This window comes from Rhinolophus sinicus, chromosome 14 (assembly GCF_057876585.1).
Source record: "Rhinolophus sinicus isolate RSI-liver-muscle chromosome 14, RSI-T2T, whole genome shotgun sequence".
In the NCBI taxonomy this organism is placed as follows: Eukaryota; Metazoa; Chordata; class Mammalia; order Chiroptera; family Rhinolophidae; genus Rhinolophus; species Rhinolophus sinicus.
The window spans coordinates 142,861,184-142,885,105 of NC_142514.1; the positions used below are offsets into that span (position 1 = coordinate 142,861,184).

Consider the following 23,922-nt stretch of genomic DNA (forward strand, 5'->3'; position numbering starts at 1 on the left):
ATATATATATGTATATATATATATACACACACATATATATGTGTATATATATACATACATATGTATATATATACATATATATGTATATTATATATATATATATATGGTCACAGGATGTGGAGTACAGCATAAGGAATAGAGTCAATGGAATTGTAACAGCTATATACAATGTCAGAGGGATAGTAGATTGGGGGAGGGGAATTATCACTTTGTAAGGGGTGTAAATGTCTAACTATTACATTGTTTTGTACACCTGAAGCTAACAAAACAAAAAAAAAGAAAGAAAAAGAAAATAAATCCTAAAACCATAACACACAAAAAATGTGCATTGAGGGAAATAATGGCAGGAGAGCTCCCTCCCTTTTCTATCAAGTCATGGGATGTATCAAGAGAAGCAAACAGAAGATAGACATAGAGAAAAATTTCCTTCCCCTTGTGGAACTTTGAAGTATCTCAAAGAGGCAGTTGGAGAAAACCTTTCTGCTTCCCATTATTGTAGAGTGACTATGGAGTGGCTGGAGATTGTTCACCAAATCTTCTGTATTAGCTATTTCTGTGCAACAGCTGTACCACCACATGAAGTTAATAGATTATAAGTCTGAATTTCCCTTTACCACCAACACTATACACCTAGCTATCAGTTTCCCCAAGCTTTAAAAACCACCCACGATCTGATTTAGGCAATCTCTCAAGATCGTGTTTCCAAAGCTTTTCAGTGTGAAACTGCCCATCTGTCTAAACAAAGCTGTTTGCAATTCTTCTAAATATTCTAAACCAATATTCTAGGTTAAAGGTTCATAACTTTTTAACATATATCATAATTACTTGGAGGTCTTTTTAAAACACAGATTGCTGGACTTCACACCCTAGAATTTCTAGTTCTAGATATCTGAGGAAGGGGCTAAGAATTTGTGTGCCTCACAATTTCCCAAAGGATGCTGATGATGCTGGTCTGGGAATCACACTTTGAGAACCACTTTTCCAGCGTCTTATTACTCATGAGTCTTGTTATTTTTGTTACACATCAGATCAGCATTACCTGAGCAGTGTTAGAAAAGAGAAGCACTATGCTTCTCAAGTTTTAATCACCGAAAGGTCTTACTCAGTGCAGTTTGAATTCAGTAGGTCTTGTGTTGGGTCTGAGATTCTGTTTCTCTAACAAGCTGCCAGATATACCAATGCTATTGTTCATTGCACCATACTTGGAATAGGAAGGTTCTAAACTTTCTTGCCTAAATATTTCTTCTCAGGCAGTTACTTATGCCAAGATCACTACCTTATTTTCTTCCTGCCAGCCTGTACCAAGTACTTAACCCCTCTTATTCTTCACAACCTACTCCACAAACACACAAAAACCCTTATCCTCATCTTCACAAACTAAACGGACCCTCTCTGTCATATGAAGTACCAAGCTTCCACAGACTTTTGTTCGTCTCCAATATTTATCATTTCCCTTATTCTGGGTGGTAGTAGACTTGTATTCAAGCCTATGTGCTCTGTAGAATTTCCATCATTTCCATATATGTCAAACATTTTTCAGGGCATCTTTACTCTTTTTTATGTTTTTCCTTTGATATGTCTATGTCTTACTTAACAATATGTCTTTCTCACCAGTATAATATTGTCAGCAACTGCTACAAGGTTTTTCAGATAGTAAATGTTCAGTACACATTTATGTCATTTTATTGAGTCAGATGTTCTTTTATTGATTCCATATGCACAGCTATCAAGATCCTGGCAAAGAGGTCCCAGTCCTTTCTCCTAAGGAGTTCTCTCAGGGTCTGCAGCCTGCCTCAGCTCTGGGATTTATAGAAGACTTTGAGCATCCCTCTGCGTATCTCCTTTGTCTTCACACTGTAGATGATGGGGTTGAGCATGGGGGGTACAAATAGGTAGACATTGGACATCATGACATGAACAACAGGTGGGGTACTTTTCCAGAAGCGGTGAATCATGGAGACAGCAATTATGGGCACATAAAAAGCCAGCACTGCACAGATGTGTGATATGCAGGTGTTAAGTGCCTTGAGTCGCTGATCCCGCGATGCAATGGCCAGCACAGTTCTCAGGATCAACGCATAGGACAGCAGGATGAACGTTGAATCTATGCCATAGGTGAAAGTAACTACAAAGAGCCCATAGATATTGTTAATACGGATGTCTCCACATGCCACTTTCATAAGATCTGGATGGAGGCAGTAGGAGTGATGCAAAACATTGCCCTTGCAGAAGGGCAGTCGTTTCACCAGAAAGGGGAAAGGGAAGAGAGTGGCGAAACTCTTGGCAAGGATGCCCAGGCCTATAGCCAAGATGCGGCTGTTGGTGAGCACAGTGGCATAGTGTAGTGGGTCACAAATAGCCACAAAACGATCAAAGCTCATGGCCAGGAGTATGCCTGATTCCATAAAAGAGAAAGTGTGGATGAAGAACATCTGAACCAAGCAGGCATTGAAGCCAACGTGGCGGTAGTTGAAGCAGAAGGTAGCAAGCACAGTGGGGAGTGTTGAGAAGGACACTCCCAGATCATTGAGAGAGAGCATAGAGAGGAAGTAGTACATGGGCTGGTGCAGAGCAGTCTCCCGAACCACCAGAGTGAGGATGCTGAGGTTGCCTACGATGGAGATCAGATAGAGGATGCAGAAAACCAGGGCAACCCACGCTTGGCCCATCTGCATCCCAGGAATGCCTGTCAGCTGGAGTGTGTCTGGCTGGAACTGAGTGCCATTGAGACCCAACATCGCAGGCAGGTGGAAGAATACAGATGGGGGATGAACGCAAGAGGGCGTGTTGGGGGAGTTCTTCACTTTCTTTCAGACATCCTGTCTCCAACACAAAATGTCAGAGATTGAAAGTATTTGTCTTTGTTCCTGCTTCCCTCATTAGACTATGAATTCTTTGAGGATAGCAACTTGATTCTACTCATTTCTGTATCACCAGTGCCCAGTATCCTGTATAGGCCACCGCAGAAACTCCTGCAGGTGTGAGGTCATGGGAAGACAACAGGGTAGGAGACAACATGAACAGAGTCCCCTAAGTCTCGCCTTAAACTGTAGTATCCCTTCATTTCCCCATCTCACCCGAAAAGCCACATTTAGGGAGTTTTGGGAAAAAGAGAAATTAAGATAGGAAACAAGAAGCACAGTTCAAACTTTTTGGAACCCTCCGGTAGATGGGAATATGATAAAATTACAACTTCAATAAACTTTACTCAGACTTCACCTCAGCCTCCCAATCCTTCCTGATCAGACTGCCTCTGGACGTGTCATCACCAAAAGCTGTTCCACCTCTGAAATCTTAAATTTCAATTTATTTGTTTATTTATTTTACATTCTGACCCCAGCCTTCTACCGTCCAGCCCTCTTACCTTCTTGTTTCCATGCACTTGCTCTCGGAGTCTCAATAATTCTACCATTTTTCTTCTGGTCTATTCGTCTTTTAGCTCTTCCTCCCTTATTTTTTTTTCTGATCTACTCTCCCACTAGAGCTGGTATCTTCATCTGCTCTTTGCCTCTCTTTCACATTCACACAGTAAACCCCAACTTTGATAAACCCTATAATCAAACTGAGTGTCCAGCTGGATAAAACCAAAGAAGCAAGTGTTTTATTGGGGGAAAAAGGACTGATTACTTATCATTACCTAACTTTTCAACTTATTCACATCATTAGCCATTCTTATCCCTTAATTTCTGAGAAAGAGGTCTCTCTCCTTCTCCAAGGCCAGGCCCTCCATCTTCAGGATTCCATTTCTTGCCCTGTCCTTCAGAGACCTTTTCCACTAGTCCATTGTATTGCATCTTAAGCTTCTCCTTTTCTATCTTTTTCCCTTCAGCCAATAAACATGTGCAAGACTATCCCATCATAAAAATATAACTTTCCATCTCTAGCTGCCACTCTACTACCCTTCCCCAGTTCTTAGCCAAGCTTCTTGAAAAACTGTCTCTCCAGATGCCAAGGAAGGGGAGCTTGTTTATGTTTCTGTTTCTCTACTTCTGTTCTGAGATCCTCAAAGTCAGGGATTCAACCTTCTTGACCTTACCTTCTATCACTGCTCAATGTACTATATTGTGGCTTCTATGCTCCATTTTCCCAAGTGAAACATTTCTCTGTGGTCACCATTGCCCCTTTGTTGCTAAATATAATTATAAAAACTCTCAATACTCATCCATTTGGACTGTTAACAAAAGTTAACACTCCACCACCACCAAACAACCACTTTTTCTTTGTTTTGACCATGGATGTGTTCATTAAAGATTCCTAAATATGACTAATCTAGGAAGAAATGCCAAGAATATGGAGACAGACACAAGCAATGCACTTCTTTTGTACAGCACATGCATGATGAATGTGCACACACACACACACAATTACACAAAGGTACCAGCAAACACACATTTCACACTTCTACACAAACTTACACACTCAAATATTCATAGGTACTATCTCACATCACACAGACAGAAACTGTTGCACAGCCCCTTGGTCACACATAACACTAACACAATCACAGAATTTAAGAAGAGTCATAGTTATACACTGTATCATGCACTATGTTTAAGATACCCTCTCATGTTTATACCAACCTGAACACACACACAGAGAGAACCAAAAATACATCAGTATTAACAGACCCATAGTAATATCCCACCAATTATATTCCCATGACATACTCAATACTGCAAATCGAGCCAGGATAAAGATCACGTTGTTGAATGACTTCAGTTCTTTTGGTTCTGTGATTTTTTTCCTCCAGTTGCACACCCAGGACTTAGGTATAGGAAACAATAATTCAAATTGAAGGAGAAAAAGTATGAAATACCCTCAAGACAAACTCTAGATCTGCTGAATCAGCCCCTTAATCTAAGGTTATGTGATTTGGTATTAGGATTTTGATTCAGATGAGGACCTGGCATCAGGGTCTGTGATCATGAGCTTCAGAAGGGAACAGATTTATCTCATGTTTGGATGGGAAATATGAGGGTCAGAGTCTGCCTGGGGTAGCAATAAGAATGTTAAAGTTTGGGATAAATTCTAGATAGGAGCCGCAGGTGAGCAATCTGAGGGTGGGGCACTCACTGGGTGGCAGAAATTTCTTTTCCCTGCAGGTGGATGCTTGGTTCACAGGTTCGGCTGGCAGAGTGATATCAGCTCACTCGCCTCAGGCTCATGAATTTATGAATACCCCAGACTCCCTAGGCTTGTTTGTTTGTGCTTGAAGGAGGGAGAATGGAAACAATGGGGAGGGTAGGATCAATGAGTGCTGGCCCGTAGAAGAACAGATCCCATGAGACCCTTTTCTTGGCTTCATTAATCCCTGATGTAATCATCGGTATCCATTACTATATTAATCCTTCTTTGATGAGGGAATGCAAACACAAACATACCTATTCATAGGTATTCTGACACACCCAGATACATACAACTATTTATTTGCTAACATTCACATTGACTCTTTTAGATCCACGCAAAGAAATAAACACAAATATACTCATACAACTACTCAAGTCTAGTCACAAATCAAGTATCTTGACACATCAAACACACACTATAATCTGTATATTCTTACATTGATGATAGAGACTAATGTAGTTTATAGACATGATTTTAGAAATAAAGATGCAGTTAAATAAGGACTCATACACATACTTGATACAAACATATATGTTTCAAATATACTCCTATGCTCACATATGCAAAAATAGATACTTCAAACACATACCCATATTCTCATCAATAGATTGAAAAAATGTCTAACAAATTTATGCCCCTCTTCAAAGATTCATATATGGAATTTAAATACTTGCATTTTTTTTTTGTAAAATGTGCATGGAAGCATCCATATAACATGCTTCTTATGCAAACATTCTTTTTACTTTATTTACCACTGTATGGAACCTAAAAATTACAAACCTAATTCAGTTCAACTAAGACAATTTTTTTTTTTTTTAAAGTTGAAGGAAAATACAGTTTTGAGCATGATTTTGTTCCAGGTATTATTCTAGGCACTGATGTTATACAGAGCAATAAAGACATAGCACCTGTTCTTACAAAGAAGATAAATATTGAAAAACTGATCCACTCAACAGTCCAGATATTATCTAGAGGCAAATATGTCTCCAAACACTACCTAGAAATATGTCATAAGCATATTTCACAGCAAAACCAATAAATATGTCAAAACTTATCTAATGTGCATGTAAGACCTGTGCATTATATGTTTGAAAGAAATAAAATAACTATATAAATAACTAAAATGTAATTATATGAATGCTGAAATATTTAAAGGGAAGTGTATTGTGGTAACAACTTAACTTTTAAATACATCAAAAGGGTACATGGATTAATGGATGAGTAGAGGGATGGTAGATATATGATAAAGGTAGCATAATAAAATATTAATAATATATAGGTAGTGAATATACTGATGTTTATTGTAAAATTATCTCAAATTTTCTGTGCGTTTGAATTTTTATGACAAAATGTTATAATAAAATTCTTTAAAAATATTATTATAGTTGGAATACAATATTACACTAGTTTCAGGTGTGCAACATAGTGATTCAACATTTATGTACCTTACAATGTGATCACCACACTAAGTTTAGTAAAACTTTGTGAATTAAAAAAAAAAAAAAAAAAAGATGGAGCAGAACATAGACCATTCTTCCAAAAGCACAAATCATGTTAAAAACTGCAGTGAAATTTGATCAAATACAAATGATCTTAAGGCCTAGTTTAAACCAACCTTGAGCATCTTTTGTATAAACTCAGTATTAGTATGTGTTATGGGATGAATTTTATATATTTGGCATAATTCATATCTTTCCATATGGTTAAAGACAAGAATTAATTTCTCAGCTGCATCTTTTTCTGTCCCAAGGTCAACCACTTATGATTAACAAAAAGACACTCCGTTCTATATCTGTGCCCCATCCTAACACCAGTGGTTAATTTCAGTGGCATTTGTTGGTTCCATTTTGCATCTTTTCAATACCCTGAAACAGTCTTGCCATGGCCTCTTAAAGACCTTAGAACAAACCAGAGAAGTCCTCTGCCCCTCCCATCTCAGAAGTGTAAATAGTAGTTATTAGGGCTTCTTGTCTGAACTCTTGATACCCCAGGACCACCTAAAATGTGCTCACTCCTCAAAAGTCTGAGTTTCTGCTCTGCATCACTCTTCCTCCAAGCTTGCATGAATTAATAATTCTGAACCTCTACCTTTGTTTCTCCAGCTGTAGGGTTAGAAGCTACTTCCCAAAGTTACTACGTCCAATGACACTTTCATTTTCCCTTTTAATCTTGTGCATTCTGTAATACTTCGTTAATAATTTTTTTACATTAATTTTTCTCAATTAAACGAACTGGTGTCATTCTTATATTCTGACCGACCTATAACTGGAACCTGTTTTTTTGTTTTTTGCGTTAGATTGTAACTAATACTTAAGAATTCAACAGAGTCACTAACTACTACATTCCAACCTCTATTCTAGAACATGGAGATTCAATGATGAACTAGACCAGTGGGATCCTTCTCTGGGAGAATTTATGGTATAGTTGGAAATATAACAAGTGAATCAATTGTAATCAATGTGAAAGGACTGCTATGAAGATAATGAGGCATATTGTTGGAGCTTGTGAGATTAGATTATGGAAATAATCAGAAACATTTGAACAGAGAAGATATTAACAAGGGTGTCTAATTCATTTATTCACTTATGTTATTATCCAACAAATATTATTGAATACCCAATATATATTAAGAGGAGGTGAGAGGGACCCTTCCTTCCTCATGGTCCCCATATTGAGTTTCTTGGCAATAGCCTAAGAAATGGTAAATAAATTCCCTCATTGAAAATACCTGTAACATGCCAGGTAAAACAAAGAAGGAGGTCTTTGGGAAGAATCCTTTGGTTCCCGAGCAAGATTTAAACTCTTTGGGTTAAAACTGCCCAAATTTCATGTAATAATCTGAAAATGGCTGGTTGTACATCCCATATTGTTTCCTCATCTCAGGAAATGTTTTTTCAACTTCTTTTTAAAGAAACTTAGAAAACCAGTGAATGTCAATGAATACAGATGACACCATTTTACACTACGTGCAATAACTACTATTTTTTTTCTTTTTAATTAAAGTTTATTGCAGTGACAATGGTCAGTAAAGTTCCATAGGTTTCAAGTGTACAGTTCTGTATTACATCATCTATATATCACATTGTGTGTTCACCACCCAGAGTCAGTTCTCCTTCCATAACCACATATTTGATCTCATTCACCCTCATCTGCCACCCTCCTTCCTCCTTACCCTCTGGTAACCACTAAACTATTGTCTATGTCTATCAATAACTGCTAATTTAAGAAAACATCTTTAGCTATTTCCCTGAATGTGTACACTTGCATTCACTCACTCCATTCCAAAAACAACTTCTAAATACCTATATTACACAAAGAAAACTTGCCTGTCCCTAGATAAGACAGCTTCTGCAATTATGAAGCTGACAATAACTTTATTAATTTATTCATTCTAAAGATCAACCAAGTCCCAGGCACTGAACTAAGTAATGGGCGTTCATAATTTATTTAAGTTTGCAGAACATTTCAGTAGTATTTGATAAACTCTGTAATGGAGAAATGTCAAGAACCAAGAATGTCTCTCTCTCTCTCTCTCTCTCTCTCTCTCTCTCTCTCTCTCTCACACACACACACACACACACACACACACACACACACACACACACAAAGCTTAAGAGATTAGGAAAAGAATCACATAGCAGGGAAAGCTTATAATGAATCTTATAGCTGTAGGATTCACCAGAAAGAGTTTTAAGTGGCAGCATTCCTTGCAGGGGAAATGATTTGGATAAACCACAGATGCACAAAGTCATGAAATAGAGTATCTGTTTGAGAATCCACAAGAGGTTCAGTAAGACAGGAAAAAATGTTGTGAGGCTTGGAGTGAAGAGAGATCATTGGAAAGAACCAATGAAGGGTCTTGTATGTATTCAACTGCTGCAATCCTTGCAGAGGGAATGGTTTGACAACTCAGGGCAGGCAAATCCCAAACTGCATAATGGCATTTCAGAAAAAGGCCCTTTGAGAGGAGAATTTCCAATCTGCTAAGAGTTTGAGATGTACTTGTACATGGAACAAAATTTTTAAATGGATTCTTCATATCTCAAAATGGCAAATAAATGAGGACAATGGACACTGCAGTCTTAATGAATGACCATGAGAATTTTTTTTCTTTTTTAAGACGTTATTAAGGTAAAATTGATATCCAATCAACTGCACATATTTAAAGTGTACAGTTTGATAAGTCTTTTTTAGATTTTTATTAAAAATGTAGCTAACATTCTATTTTTAATTTTTTGAGGAACCTCCACACTGCCTTCCATAGCAGCTGTACCAGTCTGCATTCCCAACAGTGTATGAGAGTTCCTTTTTCTCCACAGCCTCTCCAACACTTGTTACTATTTGTCTTGTTGATGATAGCCATTCCAACTGGGGTGAGGTGCTATATCATTGTGGTTTTTATTTGCATTTATCTGATGATTAGTGATGTTGAGCATTTTCTCATATGTCTATTTGCCATTTGTATGACCCAGCAATCCCACTCCTATGTATCTACCCAAAAAATCTGAAAACATTTATCCATAAAGACACATGTGCTCCGATGTTCATTGCAGCTTTATTTAAAGTTGCCAAGACATGGAAACATCAAAATGTCCTTCAATAGATGAATGGATAAAGAAGTTGTGGTATATATACACAATGAAATACTATTCAGCGGTAAGAAAAGATGAAATAGGACCATTTGTGACAACATGGATGGATCTTGAGAATATAATGCTAAGTGAAATAAGTCAGACAGAAAAAGCAGAGAACCATATGATTTCACTGATATATGGTATATAAACCAAAAACAACAAAAGAACAAGACAAACAAATGAGAAACAAAAACTCAGACACAGACAATAGTTTAGTGGTTACCAGAGGGTAAGGGGGGAGGGGGGTGGTAGATGAGGGTAAAGGGGATCAAATATATGGTGATGGAAGGAGAACTGACCCTGGGTGGTGAACACACAATGGGATTTATAGATGATGTAATACAGAATTGTACACCTGAAATCTATGTAACTTTACTAACAATTGTCACCCCAATAAACTTTAATTAAAATTTAAAAAAAGAAAAAAGAAAGAAACGATACAAATCCAATTTTAAAATGGACTACTAAAACAATCATAAAACTCTGGAGATCTTTTAGGGAATAAAATTAATAAATAATGATAAGTCTAATGGAAAAAAAATATATAGCTAACATACAATACTATATTAGTTTCAGGGGTACACCATAGTTATTCAACATGTATATACCTAAAGAAGTGATTGCCATGATAAGTCTAGCACCATTTGACACCAAATGATGCTATCACAATATTATTGACTATATTCCCCATGCTGTACATTCATACACATGACTTATTTGTTTTATACCTGGAAATTTTAACCTCTATTCCCCTTCCCCTTTCCCCCACTTTTTAAATTTATAAATTACAGCTGACATTCATTATTATTTTGTATTAATTTCAGGTGTATAGGACAGAGGTTAGACATTCATATAATTTAAAAAGTGATCCCCTTGACTAGTCTAGTACCCACCTAGCACTATACATAGTTATCACTATATCATTGACTATATTCTCTGTGCTTTACTTTACATCCCCTTGACTGTTTTGTAACTACCAATTTGTACTTTTTAATCCCTTCACCTTTTTCACCTTGCCTCCCAACCCCTTCCCATCTATCACACCAACAAATCTAGTGACACCAATATGACACCATACAAAATTATTACAATATTATTGACTACATTCCTTAGAATGTACCCTACATCCCCATAACTACTTTGTAACAACCAGTTTGTATTTCTTAATCCCATCCCCTTTATCCCCCATACCTCAAGCCCCCTCCCATCTGGAAACCATCAAAATGTGTTCTGTATCTATGAGTTCATTTCAACTTTGTTTGTTAATTTTGTTCTTAGATTCCACATATAAGTGAAATCACATTGCATCTGTCTTTCTCTGTCTGATATACTCCACTCAGCACAATACCCTCCATGGCCATCCATGCTGTCCCAGATGAGCAAAAGTCTCAGAGCACACTGAAGCTAGTTGCTGCCTTCCTGGGGCCTGCCAGACTTGATAGCTTTCAAAAAAAAAAGATGCAGTGTGGGTGGGGCTGGCTGCTGACAGAGAAATTACCTCTGGTGGTGCAGTGAGTTGAGTGGGGTGAGGTCTCAGCTAGTCAGCAGGATGAAGCAGCAGAGCTCACCAAGCCAATCAGATTCAGATTTGGCCGAAGAGGGCGGGCTCAACACAGGAAAGATGGCACCTGCCTGCCAGCCACACAGAGGGTGTACTCTGACCGGGGAAAATGCTGGCTGTCTTCCAGTTCTCCCCATGCAGCCACACACCTCAGTCTATCCCCCACTTCATATGTCTCTGAGGCCCCTTGAGTCACCGCCCCTCCGCTGGAGCCTGAGGTAAGTGCCTGTGAGCTGGTGAGTCTGTGTGCGGACCATTTAAAAGGATGTCTGGGTTTCCCACAGCCTTCCAGCCACCTGAATGGTCAGAATACCCACTGTTTTTCACAGCTAGATGTTGTGGGAGCTCCTGTTCTTGGCACCAGAGCCTGGTGTGGGGGCTGGGGGGTCTCTCGCTCCTCTAGGGGGAACCAAGGTGGCTGAGATATCTCTCCTGATTCTCAACTGTCACACACAGGTGTGGGGCCTGTTCTGCATCTCTGCCCCTCCTACCAGTCTCAATGTGGCTTCTTCTTTAGATTTTTAGTTATAGGACTTCTGTCCAGCTAGACTTCAGATGGTTCTCCGAGTTGATTGTTCTATAATTTAGTTGTAATTTTAATGTATTCACTGGAAAACACAGGCACAGTTTTTATCTACTCCACCATCTTGGATCGCTCCATGAGAAAATTTTGAGTTAGTTTTCAGAGAACCAATTAGCTGACTTTTAAACCCCTTCCCTGAATTTAGTAATTCTCAATCTGGGATGTTTTTGTCCCTCAGGGGACTTTTGACAATGTCTAGAGGCATTTTTATTTGTCATAACTGGGGCAGAATATCTACTGGGTAAAAACCAGGGGTGTTGTTAAATACCCACAATGCACAGGACATCATACCACAACAAAAATTATCTAGCCCAAAATGTTAATAGTGCTGAGGTTGAGAAATTCTTCCCTAATTAAAGGTTAAAATAACTTATGAATTAAAGGATTTAAATACAAATTTCTGAAGAGATCCTTTGGAAAGAGCTAAGTCTCCCACGCCATACCCCATGCTCTAGAGAAAGGGATAGGGTGGTACATTCCACTTCACCTTGAGTCAAAAAAGAGGGACCTCAAGAATTCTACTCAGGAGACATATGTCCCTGAAATCTGGGGAGAGAGCAAACTTGTTTCTTATTCATGCCTGGAAATATAAAGAGATTTAGATACCTTGCTCTTCTTATATCAAGATTAAATGAGAGACAATTGCTGTTTTGGATAGGACAGTTTTTGCAGTAGAGGAAAGCTGACTATTTCCTGGATGGGCTACATGTTAGAAAGAGGTAGCATGGTATTGTCTTAGAGCCTGTCCAGAAGGATGTGTGATTCTATAAAGGGGATCTGGGTTGTGGATGGAGTCATAAGCAACCATGCAGAGTAAAAGTATATTAGTTTAAATCAAATGAAGAAGAAATAGAAGATGGGGGAAAGTTTCTTTGAATGATCTATAAAAGAACCCAACGAAAGAAGGAGTCAACTTTAAACATCTAACATACTTAGTGAACACTGTGGCAGTTAACTGAAGCACAAATGAATTATGAAGCTTCCACTGCCCTTTCTCTCTTCCCTGGAGGAGAAGTCAGGAACTATGGTTAGCAAGGGAGGTATGGGAGAGAAGGAAAGGCTATACTCTGGATACTGGGAATACTGGGAAGTCTGACTATAACCTGAGGCTGGACATTCTACTTACTTACCAGAGGTTGTTTTTATTATCTGAATATAACCAGAAAGCTTAGAGAACTGACTTTTCAACGAGGGGTAAAGACATAATTATCCCTACTCAATACATTTAAAGGGAAAAGAAAAGTGAAACTAGTTATTTTCTGATTATACCTTATTTGTGGGTTTGATCAACATTTTACATAACCCTGGGATCTCTTAGAAGGTGATGAGCTCCTCTCATTATAGCGCCTGTCTATCCATCACCAGATGGTATCTTGCATTGGGTATTGAAGTGGTCTGGCAGATTGCTAAGTTCCTTTTCAGCTAAAAGAGCACATGCTTTATTCTCAGAAGTCATTAAGGACCTCAAGAGACTAAAACCTTCCTGATGTATTTTCAGAAACAAAACAACATCACTCTTCTCTCTCTCCTGGGGGCTTAGAGTGAGATATAAAAGTGGCAGGAATTAATTCACTTTAAGGGATAGAGAGAAGGATGTATTATTCTGTGGGTGTCTCTCATCTGTCTCTTTTCTGGTGAGTTCTGAAACCCTGTCATGGTGAGCTAGCTGACTCTCTTGAAGCCTGCCCCAAGAAAGGGTTAAATTGAGGCAGGGGTAGGGTGAGAGAGAGACTGGGTAGAGGTTATCTAATAACATTTTAGTAGAGTGATCAGAGCAGGTGGAAAGGTCCCTGGACTTGGGGTTCTTATTCTGGCACTGCCACTAATTGACTTTTATTACTGGGTGATTCACTGTATTTCTCTGGCTAGCTCACTTTCCAGAGTCAATTTCCTTGAGATCAGTGTTTCTATGACTTATTAATACTGTTGCAAGGTCAGGAAGGAAAACAGCACTCAGAACACAGGAAAGGTTCAGAATCCAGGAACAAAGTGGTCACAACCTATTCCGTGACTCAAACTCACAGCTGAGCCGGCAAACATGGTATGTATTCTTGTCTAATGAATTCTGAGGTAAAAATGTGTGAAAGTCCCCCAGGAGATTAAAAGAGTAGGAGAAATCAGTTAATCATAAATTTTAGATGAACCTTGAATAGCCAAGCATTTCTAATTGTTTAATGTTCATGACATAGATTAAAAACTATGGTCTTTAGAGGAGCCTCTATGTTTATCTCTCCAACCCCATGTCTACCTTATTTTTGCCTTCTTTAGCATCCTTAGTATTAATTGTTTGATTAGAAGTTAAAAAGTAAAATAAAAGAACATCACCATAAAGGATCTTAGAATAAATCCTTAAAAACAGGTATAAAGAAGAGGATACTGGTGTTTAGAAAGAGAAATCCATTTTTCCCAAGCTCACACAGCCAAGGCATGCCAGAGCCAGAGTTAAATCCCAGGCCTCCTGATCCCAGCCCAGGGCCCGTTCCCTAAACCACCCTGGCTCCTATATGACTTCAGTTAAAGGCAAGGTTCTGGGTTCCAGAGGGAGAAGAAATTGAGTCCAGCATAGGGGACAGGTACTTTTTACATTGTTTCTCCACAGGAATCTGTCTTTGGCACTCCCTTTGTTCAAGGGTACCTGAAAAATCTCCATTCAGAAATGTGTACCTCAATTTTCTGTTTTAATTTATTCTCCAATAACTTAATGATGCCCCCAAAGACCTAAGTAAGACACTAGAGAGTCTTACAAATCTTTTTTTTTTTTTTAAGACTTTATTGGGGAACAGTGTGTACTTCCAGGCCTTCTTTTTTTTTTTTCCAAGTCAAGTTGTTGTCCTTTCAATCTTAGTTGTGGACAGTTCTGTTCAGCTTCAAGTTGTTGTTCTTTCAGTCTTAGTTGTGGAGGGTGCAGCTCAGCTCCAGGTCCAGTTGTCGTTGCTAGTTGCAGGGGGCACAGCCCACCATCCCTTGCGGGAGTTGAACCAGCAACTTTGTGGTTGAGAGGACACGCTTCAACCAACTGAGCCATCCGGGAGCTCAGCGGCAGCTCAGCTCAAGGTGCTGTGTTCAATTTTTAGTTGCAGGGGGCGCTGCCCACCATCCCTTGCGGGAGTCGAGGAATTGAACTGGCAACCTTGTGGTTGAGAGCCCACTGGCCCATGTGGGAATCGAACCGGCAGCCTTTGGAGTTAGGAGCATGGAGCTCTAACCACCTGAGCCACTGGGCCGGCCCAACAAATCTTTTTTAGGTTGAGATTTTTATCACCTACTTGCCTTCCACCATGAGGCAAGCTCACCTCAGTGGGTTTCAGTTTCCACATCTGTCAAGGATTAAATGAGTAACTGGATGTAAAGTTCCTTGCAGAGTATCTGGCACATAGCATGTGCTCAATAAGTACTGGTTTTCTCTCATTGTATTATTTTCTTCACATGCATCCAGACAACCCATGAGGTCGGTCAGTGGCGACTGGGTATGGCAAAGAATGTGGTCTTGTCACACAGCCTGTTTTCCATAAATACTAAAATTTAGGTTCCCATATCCAGAATGGCTCTGGCCCTGCCCTGCACAGAATCCTGCTTTTATTAAAGCCTGTTTTCTTCTCCCTTATCTTTCTGTTCAATTTACATTAGCTCAGTTCTCTTCTGGTTTTTCTGATCACCTCTATAAGGCTCGGTATGAAAAATGGCAATTGTAGTCAGGTGTTAGAGAAGAGAGATGAAAAAGGTCAGTCAGACAAGGATGCCAAGGAATCACAGTTCTGGAGGGGAGACAAGCATGAACAGACTAAGCTCTAAGACCAGAAAGGATGTAATCAGTCCCACAGAGAACTGGCCACTGACTCTCTGGGAACCACAGGAAGATCTGAGTTCCATACTGCCAGAGAAAATCCAGGCATGCTTCTTTGAGTGGTAACGTACATCATACATCTAGCATCTCTGTGGCCTTCAGCTACCTAAGGCTCCCAGGTTTCCTTCCTCCTGCATTCCCATCAAAAGGACTCTGAGATCATGTTCTGGCCTTATTTTGTTAGAGGTTGGAGAAGAGGAAGAAAGGGAAAACAGTGGTATCTGTTTCTGGTATTCCTTCTCCAAAGGAGGGTGCCTTATAAGTCTGAAATATGCCTGCCAGCTGAAAAGGCCTTCTAGCTTCTCTATCTTCATTCATTATGAGGAAATGAAACTGAAAGGCTTTCAAAAACATTGGAAAGATACAAGAATAAAAAATATAATTTCTCTCACAGAGAAATGGTTGTGGATTAGCCTATAGGAATTGAGTATGTAATGTGTATAAGAAAAACTGTGAGTAAATGCAATACATAAGGGTAAACAAGTGTCTCTATGAGTGAATGGGTTAACAGTGGACAAGTAGGAGTCTACAAACATGTAGGTGGAAGTGTTGTGTGAGCATACAAATCTGTGTGTACTCTTGAGTATTATGCATATAGAAATGCTGCAAATATGTCAATGTGAACAGAAAATAAGTATGAGCATGACCGGACAAGTGCATATTAAAAGTTAAAGGTAAAGAGAGAGTGTTGAATATATTTTTACAGTAAGAGTGAGACTGTGAGAGATAGAGAGATGTGGGTGAGTGTTTTGTAAGACTATGAACAGGATCCAGTGTGAGGTTGTGAAGGTACATGAATGTGTCTAAGTGAATACTGGGCATTTTGAGAGTATATATGACTGAAAGTCTGTATTTGGAACAATGCCCCAACTGCACAGGAGGAATGTCAGTATAGCTATATAACATTTAGGGGAGAACTCATGCTTTCCAAAAACCAGGAATAGCTTTGTGCCTTTGAAGAAACATGATTTCTCTGTTGCTTTTTTGCAGCAACTCTGCCAATGAAAGGCTGATATCCAGAGGCAGTCAATTTCTTCCACTCCCACTGCCCCATCCTTCCCTGACCAAACACACATAATTCAAACTAGCTCTAGGGAATGCTCTCATTAATCAGTTGCATATCTGAATTAATCAACGTTTTCAAGGATATATTTAAATTTTTCTAAGAGTTATTGATAATATAACTCCTGGTGTTCTTTTATAATAACTATCTATGAATTGTAGCCTACACAATTCCATTCAATGATGCTTCTAAATACATTAAAATTCTGAAAGTTAAAGTTTAAATATTTTCCTTGTAACTAATTGATAATTTTAAGTATTTGTCAATGTCTTTGTTTTTCCATAAAAAAGAGGGGGAAAGTAGCCTAACCTGCGGTCTGGTGATCATAAAATAAAAAGAAATGAAGTTTGCCTGCGTTTTCCCCACATCAATGATTTCGTGAATGCATCAGTTTCCAAATGTGTAGACATCATCTGCAGTGTCTCTTACCCCCTGGTTTCTTGTCCTTCAGTAAGTGAAACTCTCAGAAGTCTCGGAGTCAGAAGGTCTGACCCTGAAAAGTTTCCTGGCTTCTTCCTGCCATGGGATTGTTCAATGCTACTCACCCTGCTTCCTTCCTCCTGACTGGTATCCCTGGTCTTGAGAGCTTTCACTCCTGGTTGGCTGGGCCCCTCTGTGTGATGTACGCTGTGGCCCTCGGGGGCAACACAGTGATCCTGCAGGCTGTGCGAGTAGAGCCCAGCCTCCACGAGCCCATGTACTACCTCCTATCTATGCTGTCCTTCAGCGATGTGGCCATGTCCATGGCCACACTGCCTACTGTGCTCAGAACCTTCTGCTTCAATGCCCACAGCATTGCTTTTGATGCCTGCCTAATACAGATGTTTCTCATTCATTCCTTCTCCATGATGGAGTCGGGTATTCTGCTGGCCATGAGCTTTGACCGCTATGTGGCCATTTGTGATCCCTTGCACTATGCCACTGTGCTCACCAATGGAGTCATTGCTGGAATGGGTGTGGCAGTGACTGCTCGGAGCTTCATCACCCTCTTTCCTCTCCCCTTCCTCATCAAGAGGCTGCCTATCTGCAGATCCAATGTTCTTTCCCACTCCTACTGCCTGCACCCAGACATGATGAAGCTGGCCTGTGCTGATATCAATATCAACAGCATCTATGGACTCTTTGTTCTTATATCCACCTTCGGCATGGATCTGTGTTTTATCTTCCTCTCCTACGTGCTCATTCTGCGCTCCGTGATGGCCATTGCTTCGCATGAGGAACGCCTCAAAGCCCTCAACACATGTGTGTCACATATCCTGGCTGTACTTGCATTTTACATACCAATGATTGGGGTCTCCACAGTGCACCGCTTTGGGAAGCATACCCCACGCTATGTACATGTCCTCATGTCCAACATCTACCTTTTTGTCCCACCTGTGCTCAACCCTCTCATTTACAGCGCCAAGACGAAGGAGATCCGCCGAGCCATTGTCCGCATGTTTCGCCGGGTTAAAATGTGACTTTCACATTTGGCTTTAAATCTGATGTTTATTGTAGACATAGGCTGTCCTCAACGGCGTCATCATGATCATTGTCATCATCATCATCATCATCTCACCATCAAGAATAAGATGAGGTACTGGGGAAACAATAAAATATTAGGAAATGGAGTGGTGAAATTTATAATACAAAACAAATCAGTAGTACATTCAGCAAATATCAGTGGCATTATTAGAAAGATAAATATTGAAGGCAATTGAGTGATTAGACAAAGCTTTACAGATAAAGGTTAATCTAAGCTAAGACTCATTTTATATAATAATATATATTACTAATATAATAATAATTATACCTTGAGTCTTTAAAAGTGCCAGATTCTGATTTAAATTATCCATGTGTATTAATTCACTTAATCTTCATAAGAATTCTATGAGGTACAGAGAATTAAGTAAATTGTTCAGGGTAACACAGATAGTACAGGATCCAGATGAGATTCAATAGTAATCTGGCTCCAGTATTTGTACCAAGCTACTATGAATACTGCCTCTTTGCCTAATGGCGTCACTATTAGAAATTACCATTGCTCTCCTTCCTTTCACAGCATTTTCATTCCCAAACATTCATCAGTTGTTGTTTTTTAACTTCACATGGTGAAGTTTTAGGTGCTTTCAGAACTTGCCATCAGATGTATGAAAAATATGACCCAGGAAAACTGATAAATGTTGACATCTGGAAGAAACTCCAGGTTCCCCTCTGCTTCCTTTGTCTGCCTACCACTCAATGCTCTCCCAAGAAAAGCAATGTTCAATATTGGAATCACAAACTTTTTTTTTGACATTGTACTAGATGCATGACTCCTCTTTCTCTTCTCTTCTCGGGATTTTAATTCTTTTCCACACAATGACATAATAAGTGGTGTCAGAAATTATGTCCTTCTAGGGTTTCCAGCTACTTTTTAAAAAGGCTTGAGATAAGCAGAGTACAGCATTTATGATTTAGACATTAGGAAATAATTCTTTCAGACCTTCTCTTAGATTGACTTTCCTTGCATAATCTTTCCTTCATACCAGTTAAGTAGGATGCAACAAAAAAATTTCTTAGCCGAATTTTAGTGCTCTCCGAATAAGTTTGGGCTTACTTCTCAACTGAAATAAAGGAGATGACCTATCAAGTCTTATCTAACTCCTTAGAGAAACTGGGCTGGAAACCTCATTCTAGCATAGCATATACTTATTTAGATTTTTTTTAAATCTCTATACAACACTGTATTGGAGAAATATCAAGGAAAAGTGTCATGTGCCCAAGGGAGGGAACTATTTCTGAATGGAGATAATGTAAGTATTTGAAATCCAGGTTTCCAAAAGTGTCCATAAGCACAATAAGGGACTCAGAATATATGTAGCCTTGTCCTCTAAATAAATGATTTTAGGGTTATGATTGAATAATAAAGCTCAGCTCGACTTTATATGGAAAATAATTGGGGTATTAGAGTTCTAGAGTCACAATATAGTCTTAGTAAATTTAACTAATGATCTTTCTGATTTATGCAAGAAGCTCTTTATTGCAACATCAAATACTACTACTACGATGACTACTACTACTACCAATAATAATAATAATCGGTAATGCTTTGAAGGTTTAGTTATAAATGAATATATAGATGCAAAGGCAACACTTAAGAAAGTTGTTATATGAAAGTGAGGAAAATACTGATTCCCACCCCAGGGAGGGAGAGGCAGACATCCTTCTGACCACACGCCTAACTTTGAAAACCAGTAGTGTAACAGGAGAAAGGACTAGGGGCAGGGGAATACGAGTCTCCTAAAAAGAACTCTGGTGTCTCTCCACTTTACTTCCTTTCTTTTTCCCTCCATCATCAATTAGAAATCCTACCTGTTTGTAGGGGTTAGGGAAGAAACAATTTTAGGTTTTTTCTCTTATGAGGCAGGTACCATAATGAAAACTTAGGGCCACTCCTGCAGTTTCCACCCTAAGAAGGCCTTGGATAAGCTTTTTTTTTTTTTTTTTTTTTTTTTTTTAACTTAAGTAGAATGATTCTTTTAACTCTTTTTATTTAACAAGCTCTTCTTTGAACTCAAGCATTTTACATCAACTGGAGGTCTCCAGCCCAGTTTCCCTAATGAGTTAGGTTACACTCAATAGGGCATCTACTTTATTTTAGTCTAGAAGTAAGCCCAAACTTATTCTAAGAGCACTAAAAATAGATTTAGAAATTTTTTCCCTATTGAGGGTAAAATACTTAGATTTTGGCCTAGTAAAAAGGAGAAAAGAAATTCTTATGCTTCTTTTATTTTGAGCCCCTTAAGCTTGTCTCTAACCTAAGGAAATTACACCTTGAACATGGATCCGCTAAATTTACAAGGGAAATATTTGGAAGTTCATGGAAAAAAAACCTCTCTGAAAAATAAAGGTCATTATTTTGTCTTGCCTTGTATTAGGAGCATAGCTCATCCTCTCGACTTGTGCCAGCTGAAAGATGGAGAGAGAGGGAGAGAAGAAACTAGAACCACAGTTATGGTAGGATAGGATTCTTAATCTCTGAGGCTCATATTAAGACTCATAGGAAAATTAATATAACCAGAATGTAATGCAAAATTGAAAAAAACAAATCCCTATTGTGTGGACTTGTATGAAATTAATTTCTGTGTGAGCCCAGGAAATGGAAGAACTTTCCAAAACAAGAGCATGGTACAAGATGGTAATGAACAGGCAGGCCATGGGGCATGGCTGACCATGAGCTGCGCTTTCTGAGTACCACACAAAGGTCCAGCCCTATCTCAGGAAGTCATCTCCAGACCTGATCAGCTCTGCTCCAACAAGACTACTTTGCTGTTTCAGGTACAATTCAATTGGAAAAGAAGTGCTTGTCACTCAGAAACTGTTCTACAAAAGAATAAATGGAAGCAGGACACAGAGAGTCTATCTTCTGAGTTAAGGTTATCATGAATTTGTCAGACTAGGGGTAGGTGGATGTGATTTGTGTTCATATTTATAAGATAACTTGTTTTTTTCTTTTTCTTTTCTTCTATTATCCATGGAAAACTTTATCAAATGTATTTAAGAAAATAAATACAGGACATAAATGATCCGTTAAATGATTATTTAATTTAATTATTTTGCTTTGTTCATGTGTAACTCAGGTCAGCTGACACCACTAACCATTTAATATTTCACCTAAATTTTCATAAGCCTCCAATACTCTTCAAATGGAAAAAATAATCCTCAGCCAATATTTGCTATAAATTTCTGGAGTCCTGTATCACTTACCCAAAGCACTGGTGTGTGGAAGTCTTCACTAAATTTTAGATAACAAGCAGATCTCAATTAATAGAAATACAAAAAGAAGAATTAGTTATTGGATGATCTTGATCTTACTTCATTTACTGCCAGTCATGTTACTCAGGAAAATTTCTCCCTAGAGTGTTTCTTAACCTTCATTCCTCCTAGCAGAGCTATTTAGTCATTGTCCTTTACTCAACTTCAGGTCTAAAAAAATGTAGCTTTTTTTTGGGGGGGAGTGGATATAATTCTGATAGAAAATTATTTTTCTTACAAGTACAGTATTAGGCTTGAGAGCTCTGTGATTATGGAATTTAGTCATTAGGGTTTGTGAGAGAAACCTACCTGAGGGGAGGTGGATGGGGTATGTCAAAGTCTCCTGAGATGTGTTTACTAACTACATATTTCTTTTTAAGTACCCTTTACAAAGCTATACCATGTTTTCAATAGGTGTGGTATGATGGAGAAGTGTTACTGGTGGAAACGTAGTAATTGTTCATGTGAACTGTCTCCAGGCTATGTATTTAAGGCAAATATCCCATACTACAGGCTGTGAGAAATAAACTTCCTACATAGCAATCCATATTTTTACAGTGAAAGACAGACTATAAACAACAAAGGATTAGAGTCAACTTTAATTAGTAGTTTCAATGGTCAAGTCCAATGTCTCTAACTGGGACAAATTACTCTGTAAATGTTAAACAGCGTATAACTGATAGAGTGCTAAGTGGCTTTTTCACTATTTAACATGACATTGTGAAAAAAATCTACTGTATAATTTTAACACACAAAAAAAAATCTGAGAGCCAGCAATTTAATAAACAAATGGTTGACTAAATGTAGTAGAGGCAACTAAAATAAATCCAAAATCCAAACAAAGAAATTTCTGCTAAACAGATATATTCAGAATCTTATATAACTGTGTCATAGACACTAGACTGAAAATATTTCCCACGTCAACTATTCAACAAGATATGGAGATTTATGGTTATATTCACCAGGAAATCCCATTCAACATTTAGAACCCAAATATCTACAAGAACATTTTTACAAATAATATAGAAAAACAAGTTTATGGTTATTAGGGGAAAAGGGAGTTATTAGGGGAAAAGACACAATTCAGGTATAAATTGGACAATTGAGAACTATGTCTAAACCAATCCTAATTTATTTTCATTGTATTTTCTTAAAGGACCCTCTTAGCATCCAGTCCACACAAAAACACTATTAATATAAACAGGTTAATAATTTACCATTTACTTAGATGTCAGTACACTGCTTGAATACTAATTTTACCAATTTGAACAAATGCAATTTATCTCAGAAAGAAAAAGCCTTTATTGCAGATCTGCTAATTAGAGAATTGGTTAATATTTATTAAGCAGCAATAAAGCAATAAAGCAATAAAGAATATATATATACTCGTATGTAATGGATTATTTATTCATATTAAGAAAATAAAAGCTTTTAATTTTCTGTCCTCTCAACATATTTGTCTATAATATATGTTAAACATAAACAGATTATTTTATGTGTGTGTGTGTATATACATGCTCGTGCGTGTACATGCACATTGCCCAGTGGTCTTTATCCAACTAAGAACAGGAGGATGTACTTCTGTAACAATAAAATAAATTTCTATCACCATTTTATGCAGTGATCCCTTACTTATCCAGAGCTTACCTCAGCACATCTGTATTCAACGGGTGAGACACACACAAGGAAATGTCACATGCTCTGTGTTATCCGGAACCAGACTCAATCCATCTCCATACCCTGGGTGCTCAGCACGGAGGTAGGCCCATACTATTCATTCAGTATGTGTTTGCTAAATGAATAAATAAGGGATCACTGCACAAAACAATGATAGAAATACTTCATTGTTATGGTAGTACTCACTCTTTCCCTCTTCATACTTTTTCTGTGACTTCTCAATTCTGTAGTTGAGGTTAAAAGATACATATTTTTTTAAAAGAAGCCTAAAAAATACTGAAGTCAGCAAAATGGCTTTCAAAATTCAGTTATAGATATTCAGAAGTATTAGGATATAAAAAGCAAAAAAAGGAAGATTTCCTTTGTAAGCATGATTCTAAGAGCTATAAGGTAATCTTTGTCCTTGACTTTTTTTCCTTTTATTTTTGCTCATAACTGTGTACAGAGTTAGCTTACATCCAATTTCTGTTCCCTTATATAGGAATGGATGGTTTTCCAGGGTGACTGGGAGGATTCTCTGCCCTGGGAGAGGATGGATGGTAGGGTAGCTTTTTCCAGCTTCGTGGCTCTAGGGCGCCTTCTGCCGTTGTGCGAATACCTCAAAGTAGTGCCTCTCTGAGGCCACTTCAGTGTCTCAGAGCGAAGAAATCTGTTTCT

General features: G+C 38.4%; 2 protein-coding genes across 2 annotated transcripts; one reads left to right on the top strand and one right to left on the bottom strand.

Annotated features, from left to right (window-relative positions):
• Positions 1–1,793: 1,793 nt before the first annotated feature.
• Positions 1,794–2,738, bottom strand: LOC109436952 (olfactory receptor 51I1). The gene has a single exon (XM_019715833.2). The coding sequence runs from the start codon at positions 2,736–2,738 to the stop codon at positions 1,794–1,796; it is 945 nt and encodes a 314-aa protein (XP_019571392.1).
• A 14,595-nt stretch (positions 2,739–17,333) lies between these two features.
• LOC109436948 (olfactory receptor 51I2) lies at positions 17,334–18,272 on the top strand. Its single transcript, XM_019715828.3, has one exon. The coding sequence runs from the start codon at positions 17,334–17,336 to the stop codon at positions 18,270–18,272; it is 939 nt and encodes a 312-aa protein (XP_019571387.3).
• Positions 18,273–23,922: the final 5,650 nt, after the last annotated feature.

Coding starts and splice junctions, on each gene's coding strand:
- LOC109436952 (XM_019715833.2), bottom strand. CDS start 2,738: ATGTTGGGTCTCAATGGCACTCAGTTCCAGCCAGACACACTCCAGCTG.
- LOC109436948 (XM_019715828.3), top strand. CDS start 17,334: ATGGGATTGTTCAATGCTACTCACCCTGCTTCCTTCCTCCTGACTGGT.